Source organism: Copadichromis virginalis, linkage group LG14, assembly GCF_057382275.1.
Source record: "Copadichromis virginalis isolate Kocher_CV1m ecotype Utaka linkage group LG14, C_Virginalis_male_GT1.1, whole genome shotgun sequence".
Lineage (NCBI taxonomy): Eukaryota > Metazoa > Chordata > Actinopteri > Cichliformes > Cichlidae > Copadichromis > Copadichromis virginalis.
Window position 1 is genome coordinate 33,741,725 of NC_140631.1, and position 14,585 is coordinate 33,756,309.

General features: G+C 40.6%; 2 protein-coding genes across 2 annotated transcripts; both read left to right on the forward strand.

Annotated features, from left to right (window-relative positions):
• Positions 1–2,394: 2,394 nt before the first annotated feature.
• Positions 2,395–7,455, forward strand: LOC146694397 (olfactory receptor 52E8-like). The gene has a single exon (XM_085430543.1). The coding sequence runs from the start codon at positions 6,022–6,024 to the stop codon at positions 6,985–6,987; it is 966 nt and encodes a 321-aa protein (XP_085286669.1). The 5' UTR covers positions 2,395–6,021; the 3' UTR covers positions 6,988–7,455.
• A 1,954-nt stretch (positions 7,456–9,409) lies between these two features.
• Positions 9,410–10,678, forward strand: LOC146694398 (olfactory receptor 52E8-like). Its single transcript, XM_085478874.1, has one exon. It carries the CDS (start codon positions 9,636–9,638, stop codon positions 10,599–10,601), a length of 966 nt encoding a protein of 321 aa, XP_085335000.1. The 5' UTR covers positions 9,410–9,635; the 3' UTR covers positions 10,602–10,678.
• Positions 10,679–14,585: the final 3,907 nt, after the last annotated feature.

Sequence of the window (14,585 nt, forward strand, 5' to 3'; positions counted from 1 at the left end):
ATAGAAAAACATTCTCATGGGTCCCATCAAAGTATATCAGCAATAAAGCTAATAAATATTATCCAAAGTTACTCACATATATTTACAAAACTCATTTAATCACAGGTGTTGCACAACAGATTCAATAATCTCAATGGAATTTAACTCCATGCAAAATCTCATAGGCCATTTTGGCATTTCATCAGAAAAGTAACAAAAAACATCCAAAACGGACAAAACTACAAAACTTTAATCACTCGTTAACTCTAGATACATTAAGTCAACATTCGGCCATAATGGAATAAACAAAAACAACAATATTCAATAAATAAAACTAGTAATTGCACTTACTGTTGCTAGCCTAGCATTAGCTTACCGGCGATTTCGGATGTGCGATCGCGGCTCCGCATTTTCATTAATTGTGACAAAACAAAACAAACAAATAACTCACCGTTGAGTCGATTGTGAGGTAGTGTAAAGATGAATGAATCGGCCGGGTTATTGCACGCTGTCAACTGGTCTAGTGTAAAATTTGTCGATATCTGACAAGTACGCCAACCACAGGGACAACAGCAGCCAGAGGAGCAGGGACATGCAGCTGATTGACCCGGAACTTATACAGGGTTCATTCCCGCCACAATAAAGGGACTGGCGGAAGTGGGGTCAGAAGTTACCGTGGTTACACTCTCCCCCCCTAATCTCATGGACGTCCTCGTACATGGACTAGGCTGGCAGCGAATGACTGGTTGGCTGAGGTGTGAAGGCATTGTCTCCTCTTCTTCATCATCTTGAAGAGCGAAGGAGAAGACAGAACTTAACCCATGGAGAAAGGTCTGAACGCTCTTTAACAGAGGCTTACCAGGCTTGATGTATTGCAGCCGATCAGGAGGATTCCTGGTGCGGGTTGAATGCCTCAAGGGTGGTTCTGCCTCAGGACTGAGAGGCTATGATTCAGTAGGTGAGTGTTGTGACAAGTTATTTCTGGATGCTTCTGAATCACAAGACAGACTTTCTTCATCGTGTGAAGTTTCTGCAAGGTCAACTGGCTCAAAGCCAGCTTCCAAGGTTCCGTTAGCAATAACTTGTTCCTCTTCAATAGGTACAGGTTCCTCTGAGAGAATAGCATTCTCTTCCTCTGTAGCCAATACTACAGGGACATCTGGCTGGTTGATAAGTGGAACAGGTTGCGCAGTATTGGGTAAGTCAATGGTTGTTGTGAAGGTGACTGGTTCAGCAGAGAAAGGAATAGGTAGGTATGAGACGAGTTCCTCTTCGTCATTGTCATCAGCATCAGCACATACAGGAGACATGGGTAAGACAGGCATTTTTCTCTTCTGCTTAGTAAGCCTTTCCTTTTCAGGTGGTAAATACCCACAGGACAGTAGGAGGTCTCGATGTAAAGTTCTCAGGGGCTTGTCTTGGCCTTCGGGTCAAACTGTATACACAGGAAGAGTGCCGGCTTTCTTCACTACAATGTACACAGATGACTCCCATTTATCTGCAAGCTTGTGTTTGCCTCTTAGCCACACGTTCCTCACAAGAACTCTGTCTCCAACATTCAGCTGTGATGCAGTGACATTTTTATCAAATCTGTTTTTGTTACGTTTCATCACCTTTTCTGAGCTTTCGATGGCCAGCTTGTAACTTTCTTCTAGGTGGGACTTTAGTTTTTCCACATATTGTGTGTGGGATGTTGATCCTTCTTTGGCAAGGGGTAGTCCAAAGGCCAAGTCGACCGGTAAGCGAGGTTGGCGGCCAAACATAAGCTCATATGGTGAAAAACCTGTAACATCATTTCTTGTGCAATTGTATGCATGCACCAGGGGTTTTACAAAATCTTTCCAATGGGATTTCTGTTGAGCTGTGAGTGTTCCTAGCATATCCAGTAATGTTCGGTTAAACCGTTCAACAGGATTGCTTCTTGGATGGTATGGAGTGGTTCTTATTTTGTGGATCCCAGCCATTTCACAAAGCTCTCGGATGATTCTGGATTCAAAGTCAGGGCCTTGGTCACTGTGCAAGCGTTCTGGGATACCATAATGCACAAGAAAGTTGTCCCATAAACATTTGGCAACAGTCCTGGCTTTCTGGTTTGGTGTTGGCACAGCAATGGCATATTTTGTGAAATGGTCAGTTATGACTTTGACTCCACGATCTGGTTCCACAGAGAGAAAATCCATACACACCAGTTCCATGGGATGAGAGGTTTTGATATTGACCAGAGGTGTGGCTCGTTCAGATGGAGATTTGCGTCTCACGCATCTTTCGCAGTGTCTTATTTTATTGACCACATCACTCGTCATCTTAGGCCAATAAAACCGGGAACGGACCAAGTCCAGCGTTCTGTCAATTCCCATGTGACCCATTTGATCATGTAGGTGGTGTAGTACAACTGGTCGATATTACTCAGGTAGCACTAGCTGGTATGTGAAGTCACTTCCCACTTGTCTCTTCCTGACGAGAAGGGTGTTATGGAGCTCCAGTTTATTTACTTCTCGCAGTAATAGAGGTAAATCGGGAAGTTCTTCCCTCAGGAATGGCGGTGGGGACTCTCCTCGCTCAACCTGAGCTATGACATGCCGGATGACAGGGTCAAGGCGTTGTTTGGCTGCAAGGTCAGCTGTTGAGATTTGGGGGAGTACCATGGAGGTGAACTGGATGTCGTCCGTGAAACTGTCAGGCAGACTGTTGACATTGACAGACATGGATAACACCAGAGCAAGATCAGGATCAGTGCTTGAACTGTACACCAGATGACGGTCACAAACTGCTTTGATGGTATGCTGGTCAATAGAGACATGATCTGGTTCATTGAGATGTTGCCATGCAAATCTCCAGATTCGCTCACGTTCTTTCTGTGACAGAGGATCATCAGACAGTTCACCATGAGGTCGGCGAGACAAACCATCAGCATCCGCGTTCTGCTTTCCTGCTCTGTAGATTAATTTGAAGGTGAAAGTGGACAACGCTGAAAGCCATCTGTAACCGGTAGCGTCAAGTTTTGCTGATGATAAGAGGTATGTTAATGGGTTGCTGTCTGTCACAACTGTAAACTGAGCACCATAAAGATAGTCGTGGAATTTTTCAGTCACCGCCCATTTCAAAGCAAGAAACTCCAATTTGTGGGCGGGATACTTTGACTCACTCCGGGAAAGACCTCTGCTGGCATATGCTACGACTCTGTTTTTTCCATCCTGCTCTTGATACAGCACCGCACCAAGATCTGTGGCACTGGCATCAGTGTGGAGTGTGTATGGTTTTCTGGGATCAGCAAATGCCAGAACTGGGGCAGAAGTGAGTTTGTCAATAATGGACTCAAAAGCTTGTTGACACATTTGCGTCCATCGTCCTCCAAATGGCTCTTTGGGGTTGAGGTAATTCTCTGGCTTTACAGTTTGTCTCAGTTTCCTCTGGGAAGGTGGATAACCAGCAGTGAGATCATGCAACGGCTTGACAATGGCTGAATATCCCTGGACAAAACGTCTGTAGTACCCAGCAAAACCAAGGAAAGATCTTAATTCCTTCAAGTTTTTTGGCACTGGCCAAGAAGTGAGTGTGGAAATCTTGTCCGGATCAGTTTCAACACCAGCCTGGGACACTACATGGCCCAGATACTTCACAGATGTCTGGAAGAACACGCATTTCTCAAGTGAAAGCTTCAAGCCAAAATCTTTGAGTCTGGTGAGAACTTTCATCAGGCGAGCTTCATGTTCCTCAAGAGTTGGTGCAAAAACAATGAGATCGTCAATGAAAACCAGGACTTCTTTTAGATTCACGGCCGTGATTGCTGCGTCACTGTCACATGCCACATGGGTGGACCCCAGACAAGCTCCGTGGTTGCTGCTGGACATGTAGGCAGCACCTGGACCCACCTCTTCTGACACCTCCCTGTCCCTGGCCCAGGGGCCGGGAGTGTCGACGGTCAGGGCCTATCCCTCTCCCGCTCTCGAGAGAGGACACTGTAGTGCTCACCTGGCATAAATGGTCAATTTTTAAAGGAGTTCATTGACTTTTTATCCTCCACTTTGAAGCTGTCCAAACTGGTTATAGTCAGGGATTTTAATATACACATTGAGGATGACTCTGACCTCTTTGCCAGAAGTTTCCTTGGCGTCATGGATTATTTTCATTTTACACAGAATGTGTCTGGCCCTACACACACCAAAGGACACACACTGGACCTTGTTTTTACCTTAGGATTGTCAGGTGTTGTGTGGAGGTGAGGAAGAAGGAACCCAAATGCAGGACTCGCAGGTAGGTGAAGACTGGTGAAGGTTTATTTTAAGGAGTGGATGAACAGAGGGTGAACGGACACTGACTGGCTGGACAACTGAATGGCTGACTGAACTGAGGGAACACACGGGAAGGACAACATAACATCAACATCAATGACACGACAGTGAACGAGTAGAAACAGAGGGCTTAAATACACAGACTGATGATAATGATGATAATGAGAGACCAGTGAGTACACAGCGGAACATAATGAACTAATGATAAATGGGAAGAGGACTGAACATAATGCACACAGACCAAGGCTAACACAATAAAACAGGAAGTGGAACAGGCAGTAGATAAACAGTGAACATGAACTGAAAATACTGGGTCAACGACCCAGAAACCCTGACAAGGATTAACCAGTGATTTTATTAGTTCTGAGGACATTTTTATTTTGGACATTGTTGTATTGTTTTTTCCTGTCTTTCCATCTGTCTCTCTCTCCTATTTGACATGTGGTTAGCTCTTGCATCTTAAATTCCTCTACTGCTGCTAAATTTTCTGATGTTTTTAATTTATTTTTACATTCCTATAACAATGTTGATTTATTAAAAAACCTTTTTAATAATCATCGTCTTTCTATCTTTAGGCTCTCTTGGTTTATTTGCAAAATCTTCTATTAGGAATCTTGGTGTTACTTTTGACCCAGCTCTGACATTGGACGCTCATGTTAAATCTCTGGTCCGCTCCTGTTTTTACCATTTAAGAAACATTGTGAAGCTGAGTCCTATTGTTTCATGCTTTGAACTGGAAATGATCATTCATGCATTTGTTTCCTCTCATTTGGACTCTTGTAATTCCTTGTTCACCTGTTTATGTAATACCTCCTTGGAACATCAGCAGGATGTTCAGAATGCTGCCGCAAGGCTTTGACCAAGTCTATCAAGTACTCCCATGCCATACCCCTGCTGATCCAGCTGCACTGGCTCCCCATAAAATTCAGAGTCCACTTTAAGATTATGATTTTGACATTCAGGACTCTGCATGGACAAGCACCAAAATACGTCAGTGATCTTTTACATCCTTACATCCCCAGCAGGCCCCTGAGGTCATGTGATGAGGGCTTGCTTGTTGTCCAGCACACGAGGCTGAAAACAAAAGGTGACAGAGCTTTTGTAACTATGGCCCCCAGACTTTGGAACTCTCTCCTATTGAGTTTGAGATCTGTGGACTCACTCACCTCTTTTAAAAAACAGCTAAAAACTCATCTTTTTAAACTTGCCTTTGGCTGATTTTTGTTTTTATGTTTTAGCTTTGGTGAAGCACTTTGTGATTTTATCTTGAAAGGTGCTATATAAATAAAATTTTACTGACTTACTTTACTTATGTACACTCTTGTTTAGTACTCGTTTCTCCAGACTTCAGTTATTGGCATGGAATTTTGCAGCCAATGCACTGCCAAATCTTCAGGGAACAGCACTTTTTGACCAAGAATAATTTATCACAAGCTAGCTTAGCAGGAAGAGAGAAGGGTGTGCTAAAGGGTGTCCATTGAGGATACAACAGGTCAGACCTCATAAAAGATGGATGCTGCCTACCACCCAGACACTCTTTTGAATATAGAGCTGCAATCAGAAGCAAAAGCCATACTCAAAGTATGTAACAGAGATCATCTAATTAATTGCTTTTTTCTAAGACCACCTTTTAAATAGCTTTTTTTAATGATTTCTGGAAAATGATTAATGTATAAATGTTATAGTGCATGTTAGTAGTATATTCTCATATCAATATTTCAAAGCTCTAATCAAATTTGTTACTGAAATTATGATCACCAATGTAACAAGGATGAAAAGCTTCTTCATCCTTGGATTTCCTGGACTTTCACCACAGTATTATGGACCCATATCAACTTTTCTTTTTTTTGTTTACCTAGCAATTGCATTGGGGAACATTTTCATTTTATCATTTGTTGCCTATGAAAAGTCCCTGCAAAAGCCAACATATCTGGTCTTTTGTCACCTGGCCCTGAATGACTTGACATTTGGCACTGTGACACTGCCAAAAATCATGTCAAAATATTGGTTTGACAATAGTGTTATTTCATTTTATGGCTGTTTTACGCAAATGTTCTTTGTTCATTATTTGGGATCAGTAACATCTTTCATCTTGCTGGTAATGGCTCTTGATCGATTTGTTGCAATATGTATTCCTCTTCGTTACCCTGTTCTAATTACAAACAGTGTCATATCTGTGTTGTGTGGGTTTGCTTGGTTCATACCTCTGCCTTTGATGATAGCTGTTGTACTCCGTGCCCTAACTTTACCTTTCTGCAAATCAAACATCATTGTTCAGTGCTACTGTGACAACATATCCATAATAAGCCAGGCTTGTGGAGACGATGTTAGAATTTTTGTAGTCACTTCACTCTGTTTAGCCATGTTTTGTCTTTTGCTTCCTCTTGCATTCATTTTGTTTTCCTACATTTCTATTATTGTGGTTATTATGAAAATGTCCAGTTCTGCAGGGTGCAAAAGAACCTTATCCACTTGTACTTCACAAATATTTATCACATGTCTTTTTTATCTACCCAGATGTTTTGTTTATGTGACTTATGCTGTTGGATTTTCTTTCAGTTTAGATGTCCGCATTGGGTTGATATTGCTGTACAGTCTTTTTCCTGCTGCTGTTAATCCAGTCATATACTGTTTCAAGACTCGCGACATTAAACACATGCTGATGAAGAGGCTGAAGAAAACTAAAATTGAATTAGAGATAAAGCTTTCACCTTAATATGTAACTCTGAAAAGTGAATCGATAAGTCAGAAGCAGGATATCTCTTTCTCAGACACTTATGAGAGTAAAGACGTGATGATTTTCACAATGTAGCCCCTTTTCAGTATTTTTCCTCCCAAACATGGATTCCACTCTTGTTTTTTTTTTAATTTATGTGTATATTTCATACATATTATGGCAAATTGTACTGAAAAATGTTACTTCTCTTGTAAGGTGTAATGCTCAAAATCTGTAAAAGTGTAAAAGTATGCTGTTTACCCACAATATTAAACATAGGTTGTATGAAATCAATCAAATTTTGCTATCATTGAAAATACATACATATTCCTACTTTAGTACATATTAGTAATTAGACATATCAGGATGGTTTTTGTTGAAGCTGTTGCCTTGAACCCGTAACCACAGTTACACATTTGCATGTAGGCAAGACACATTTTTTAACTTGTCTTTGTTTTGTTTTTCAAGTCAAGCCTTCATTAGTATCCTGTCATCTAATTTTTAAGATGTGCAAAATCTAATTAAATTTTTTCTTTCATTATAAAGATGTAATGATTATAAAATAGTATGTGATGTTACAGACATAGACTCAGCATATTGTTGAAACTGATCAAACTATTGGTGTATATGTTTATGATATGTCACTGTGTATTTAGGTAGGCATACAAAGAATTAAATACAGACATATGTGTACAGCGTCTCTGTTATGATTCCATATTCTTTAAGTAACATGCTGGACTGGACACTAAGAGCTCTAGGGCCATTTTGTTTCTATAAATAAAGAGACAGGTATAGGACCAGCATGCACTGGGGTGGGCCTATGTATTTTTTTTTTTACCAGAGCAGGAGAAGCAGCAGGAAGTAACAAAAATGGATCTTGTTATTGCTTGCCAAACTGGATAAAATAAATCATAAAAACGCAACTTTCAAGTTTGGACAGTGGACTTCTTTTGCCTGCGTACGAAATATTATCTCAGTGCAGCAGTGGCTTGTGGACTTTTAATTGTGGGATGTTTGGTCTGTCAAACAAAAGAAATCCTGGATCCTTGAAGTTCAGGTACATTCTGTACAGAAACCCTGGCAAAAAGACTGAATCTAAAAGGTAAAAAGACCAATATCCTTTTGAGAATAATGAGTCAAGATAGGATTGTTAGTGCACAAGTTCTGTCTGGTTTGGAAGCAAATGATTTCATGCCGCTGCCAGATGTTTTGACTCAAAAGACCATGCCAGTTTCTACAGTCAATATTCCCCAGCAAGGCAACATTGATCAGTGGCCTCATCTTAAACCTGTTAAACTTCACGACATTGATGCAGAGGTGGAGCTACTGATAGGCACTGATGCTTCCAATGTTTTAGAGCCATGGAAGGTGATTTTTTGATTTTCTGATGTTGTTAATTTATTTTTACATTCCTATAACAATGTTGATTTATTATAAAACCTTTTTAATAATCATCGTCTTTCTATCTTTAGGCTCTCTTGGTTTATTTGCAAAATCTTCTATTAGGAATCTTGGTGTTACTTTTGACCCAGCTCTGACATTGGACGCTCATGTTAAATCTCTGGTCCGCTCCTGTTTTTACCATTTAAGAAACATTGCGAAGCTGAGTCCTATTGTTTCATGCTTTGAACTGAAAATGATCATTCATGCATTTGTTTCCTCTCATTTGGACTCTTGTAATTCCTTGTTCACCTGTTTATGTAATACCTCCTTGGAACATCAGCAGGATGTTCAGAATGCTGCCGCAAGGCTTTGACCAAGTCTATCAAGTACTCCCATGCCACACCCCTGCTGATCCAGCTGCACTGGCTCCCCATAAAATTCAGAGTCCACTTTAAGATTATGATTTTGACATTCAGGACTCTGCATGGACAAGCACCAAAATACGTCAGTGATCTTTTACATCCTTACATCCCCAGCAGGCCCCTGAGGTCATGTGATGAGGGCTTGCTTGTTGTCCAGCACACGAGGCTGAAAACAAAAGGTGACAGAGCTTTTGTAACTATGGCCCCCAGACTTTGGAACTCTCTCCTATTGAGTTTGAGATCTGTGGACTCACTCACCTCTTTTAAAAAACAGCTAAAAACTCATCTTTTTAAACTTGCCTTTGGCTGATTTTTGTTTTTATGTTTTAGCTTTGGTGAAGCACTTTGTGATTTTATCTTGAAAGGTGCTATATAAATAAAATTTTACTGACTTACTTTACTTATGTACACTCTTGTTTAGTACTCGTTTCTCCAGACTTCAGTTATTGGCATGGAATTTTGCAGCCAATGCACTGCCAAATCTTCAGGGAACAGCACTTTTTGACCAAGAATAATTTATTACAAGCTAGCTTAGCAGGAAGAGAGAAGGATGTGCTGAAGGGTGTCCATTGAGGATACAACAGGTCAGACCTCATAAAAGATGGATGCTGCCTACCACCCCGACACTCTTTTGAATATAGAGCTGCAATCAGAAGCAAAAGCCATACTCAAAGTATGTAACAGAGATCATCTAATTAATTGCTTTTTTCTAAGACCACCTTTTAAATAGGTTTTTTTTAATGATTTCTGAAAAATGATTAATGTATAAATGTTATAGTGCATGTTAGTAGTATATTCTAATATCAATATTTCAAAGCTCTAATCAAATTTGTTACTGAAATTATGATCACCAATGTAACAAGGATGAAAAGCTTCTTCATCCTTGGATTTCCTGGACTTTCACCACAGTATTATGGACCCATATCAACTTTTCTTTTTTTTGTTTACCTAGCAATTGCATTGGGGAACATTTTCATTTTATCATTTGTTGCCTATGAAAAGTCCCTGCAAAAGCCAACATATCTGGTCTTTTGTCACCTGGCCCTGAATGACTTGACATTTGGCACTGTGACACTGCCAAAAATCATGTCAAAATATTGGTTTGACAATAGTGTTATTTCATTTTATGGCTGTTTTACGCAAATGTTCTTTGTTCATTATTTGGGATCAGTAACATCTTTCATCTTGCTGGTAATGGCTCTTGATCGATTTGTTGCAATATGTATTCCTCTTCGTTACCCTGTTCTAATTACAAACAGTGTCATATCTGTGTTGTGTGGGTTTGCTTGGTTCATACCTCTGCCTTTGATGATAGCTGTTGTACTCCATGCCCTAACTTTACCTTTCTGTAAATCAAACATCATTGTTCAGTGCTACTGTGACCACATATCCATAGTAAGCCAGGCTTGTGGAGACGATGTTAGAATTGTTGTAGTCACTTCACTCTGTTTAGCCATGTTTTGTCTTTTGCTTCCTCTTGCATTCATTTTGTTTTCCTACATTTCTATTATTGTGGTTATTATGAAAATGTCCAGTTCTGCAGGGCGCAAAAGAACCTTATCCACTTGTACTTCACAAATATTTATCGCATGTCTTTTTTATCTACCCAGATGTTTTGTTTATGTGGCTAATGCTTTTGGATTTTCTTTCAGTTTAGATGTCCGCATTGGGTTGATATTGCTGTACAGTCTTTTTCCTGCTGCTGTTAATCCAGTCATATACTGTTTCAAGACTCGCGACATTAAACACATGCTGATGAAGAGGCTGAAGAAAACTAAAATCGGATTAGAGATAAAGCTTGCCCTTTAATATGTAACTCTGAGAAATAAGTCGATAAGCCAAAATCAGGATATCTCTTTCTCATACACTTTTATGAAAGTAGACTACTCGCTTTTCACAATGTTATTTTATGTACATATATTTTGTACATAATTATGGCGAATTGTACTGAAAAATGTTACTTCTCTTTTAAGGTGTAATGCTCAAAATCTGTAAAAGTGTAAAAGTATGCTGTTTACCCACAATATTAAACATAGGTTGTATGAAATCAATCAAATTTTGCTATCATTGAAAATACATACATATTCCTACTTTAGTACATATTAGTAATTAGACATATCAGGATGGTTTTTGTTGAAGCTGTTGCCTTGAACCCGTAACCACAGTTACACATTTGCATGTAGGCAAGACACATTTTTTAACTTGTCTTTGTTTTGTTTTTCAAGTCAAGCCTTCATTAGTATCCTGTCATCTAATTTTTAAGATGTGCAAAATCTAATTAAATTTTTGCTTTCATTATAAAGATGTAATGATTATAAAATAGTATGTGATGTTATAGACATAGACTCAGTATATTGTTGAAACTTATTAAACTATTGCTGTATATGTTTATGATGTGTCACTGTGTATTTAGGTAGACATACAAAGAATTAAATACAGACATATGTGTACAGCGTCTCTGTTATGATTCCATATTCTTTAAGTAACATGCTGGACAGGGTTTATCATTTTTAACCCTAGAACACTATCGCCGGGTGATTTTCACCCGAGCAAATGTATTTACATAATTTTCAATATGTTGCGTTTGTCTGAGTGTGGTGGGTCTCTGGGTAGTTTCAGCATTGTCTTTGAAGGCGTGGGTGTTTCCCTACCCCAAATCCCGCTTTTTCCTACAGGCATGTGTTTGGGTGAATTTCACCCGGCAATAGTGATAGAGGATAAAGTAGGTTTTGGGTGGATTTCACCCGGTGATAGTGTTAGTGTATAAAATCAGGCGAGCTTGCCGCATTTCAAGGGTGACAACATTCAGGCTCACCATATTTACTGTCCCTCTTCAACTACAGCTGTCACCCTGTTGCAGGTTTAGTGTTTCTGGCATCCCAGCTAGTGAGTAACACATAGGTAAGGTTTGTTTAACTTGGCAATTGTTAGCTGATTAGATTTCTTTTTCTTTTCTTTTTTTTTATCTAAAAGCTAGCTAGATAACTGTGCACATTATTTCTTTCAGCAAATACCTAGCAAGATAGCTAGCTGGTGAAGTTCTAGCAGTCCTCTAGGGAAAAAAATGCCAAAAAGGAAACCACTGAAGTACTTCACCCAAAAAGAAATAGAAGAGATTCTATTCAGGGAAAGCAGTGATGAAGATGTTGATCATGTGGAAGCAGAAGAGATGTATGACAGCGAAAGTGACGTGGACTACATTCCAAAACCGGGTGATGATGACAGTGATAGTGATGGCTTTGAGCCTAGCACTTCAAGTCATCGGAGAAAAAAAATGCGACATCGTGATTCAAGTAGACTGACCACCAGGCAAATTCCCACCTCAGGACCTTTTGCCTCTAGGGTTACTGCCCATCTTACTTCCCCTGCCACACCTGATGTGGTTCTTGCCACGCCTGATGCGGTCCCTGCCACGCCTGATGTGGGTCACAGGGGGAGAGGACACCGCCATGTGAATGATGACATGGCCTATATTGTGAGACTCCAAAACAAGTCTTACAGGAGTACTTCTGGTTTCCAGGGGAGTTCTCGGCCTCAGACATTGGCAGCTACCAGGACAGCTGCACGATGCCTGCTTTTACACCAGGACCAACACCAGAAGCATCAAATGCTGACACCCCTGAGAAGTGTTTCACATTATTTTTTGAGGAGCAAATCATCGACGAAATTGTGACATGGACGAACATCCGTATTGATGCTGAAGTTGTGAAGTATCGGAAGATAACAGGTACTTTCCAGAGAACAACCCCAGCAGAGGTGCGTGCAATGCTAGGGATTTGTATCTTTAGTGGTTGCCAGATGGACAACCATTTGTCTACTAAAGAAATGTGGAACCCTGCTACTGCTGCACCTGTGTACCGTGCTGCTATGTCTGAGGGCCGCTTTTCATTCCTCCTTAGCTGTCTCCGATTTGATGACCCTGACACACGGCAAGAAAGACAGGCCATGGATAAATTTGCTCCCATTAGAAATATATGGCAAATATTCATTGACAACTGTAAAAACTTATATGTGCCCAGTCAAAACATAACTGTAGATGAACAGTTGCTTGGATTTAGAGGGAGGTGTCCATTTAGAATGTGCATCCCCAACAAACCTGCCAAATATGGTATCAAGCTTGTCCTTGCCAATGATTCCCAAAGCAAGTACCTGCTGACAGGAATACCATACCTGGGGAAACTTGTAACACAACGACAGGATGGACAAAGTCTTGGCCAGCATTTCACCAAGGAGCTGACCAAACAATATCACCATACAAACAGGAATGTGACCACTGATAATTGGTTCACTTCTGTGCCACTGGCGATTGATCTGCTGCAGAACTGTGGCATGACCTTAGTGGGAACAATAAAAGCAAACAAAAGGGAGATCCCACAAGTGATGAAAGTTAAAGAAAATCACGTGCCAGGCTCCAGTGCATTTCTTTTTACCAAAGAACTAACCTTGGTGTCCTTCCTCCCTGACAAAGCTTCAAAAAAGAAGGTTGTACTGCTCCTGTCATCCATGCATACACAACCAAGCATAAGACCCACTCGTAAGCCCGAAGTGATTGAATTTTACAACAAAACAAAGGGAGGTGTCGATACTTTTGACCAGATGTGCGCTCACTATGGTTATGGAAGAAAAACCAAGAGATGGCCCCTTTGCGTGTTCTATGGCATGATCAATGCTGGTGTGATAAACTCATGGATCATTCACAATGAGAATGCAATGAAGACAGGTGAAAACCAAATGCAGAGGAGGCTTTGGCATTGGCACTCATCAAACCATGGGCAGAGCAGAGGTTCCCCTCTTCAAATCTGTCACGTCAACTCAGAGTCCTGATCTGTAGCGTGCTCGACATCCCTACCCCTGGCACTCTTGAAGGTGAGGCAGGACCAGTGGCAGCAGAAAGCAGTGGTCCCTTAGTGAGGTGTGCTGACTGCTGTTAGATTATAATATTATTTTATGCCATGTTATACCCCTAATTAAAGATTGTGAATTATTATGTAGTTTTAGTTTGCATTATTCTCCTGAATTAGAAGAAGCTGACAACTATTGCATTAGTTAAACTGATTTGCATTAAAGTAGACTGCTGATTTATTGTGAATGAATGATATTGTTTTATGATGCATTATACTGCTGAGTTATAAGAAATACTGTTCGCAGAAAGTCATCGCCTTGTTTGTCTGATTAGAAGAGAGAGTATACTGGAGTTTTCTGCCCCATCTCAGCAGGAGCAGATAAACAGGGAGCCAAGGTTGTAGCTTAGGCGTCGTGTGAGAGAAAAGCATGTGAGTGTTTAGGCTTTTGAGTGTGAATGTTTAGGCTTTTTATGATAAGGTGGAGGCACCAGAGGCTATAAGAGTTTGAGTAATGCTCCACCATTTTGAGATCTGAGGCTGTCTGCATACAGTGTCCATCTCCCACGCGTGTGTGCATTAAAATCATCGTTTGACTCAACCCGGCCGGACCAGTGTTGTTATTGTGGTTTTTCTCTTGTGTCCATCCCCAATTTGAACTCGTAACAGCTTGGGGGCTCGTCCTGTGGTATTGGGGTGGAATTTAAAGGTTTGGATGGTCCGAGGTTGTCGAACGGACAGGCACAAGCCAGTGGTCTGACGTGAGTGGGCATAAGCCGGCTTATCTAAAGGTAAGGCACTACCTGTTGAATTATTTCCAAAGTGTGCCAAATTGGATATGACTAAATTAAAGTCTACTCACTGAAATCACTGGTAGAGGGTCTGTTTTGATTTTGATGAGGATCCGTGTGTGTTATGCAGTTAAAGTCAGTTAAGAGTATTTAATGAAGTT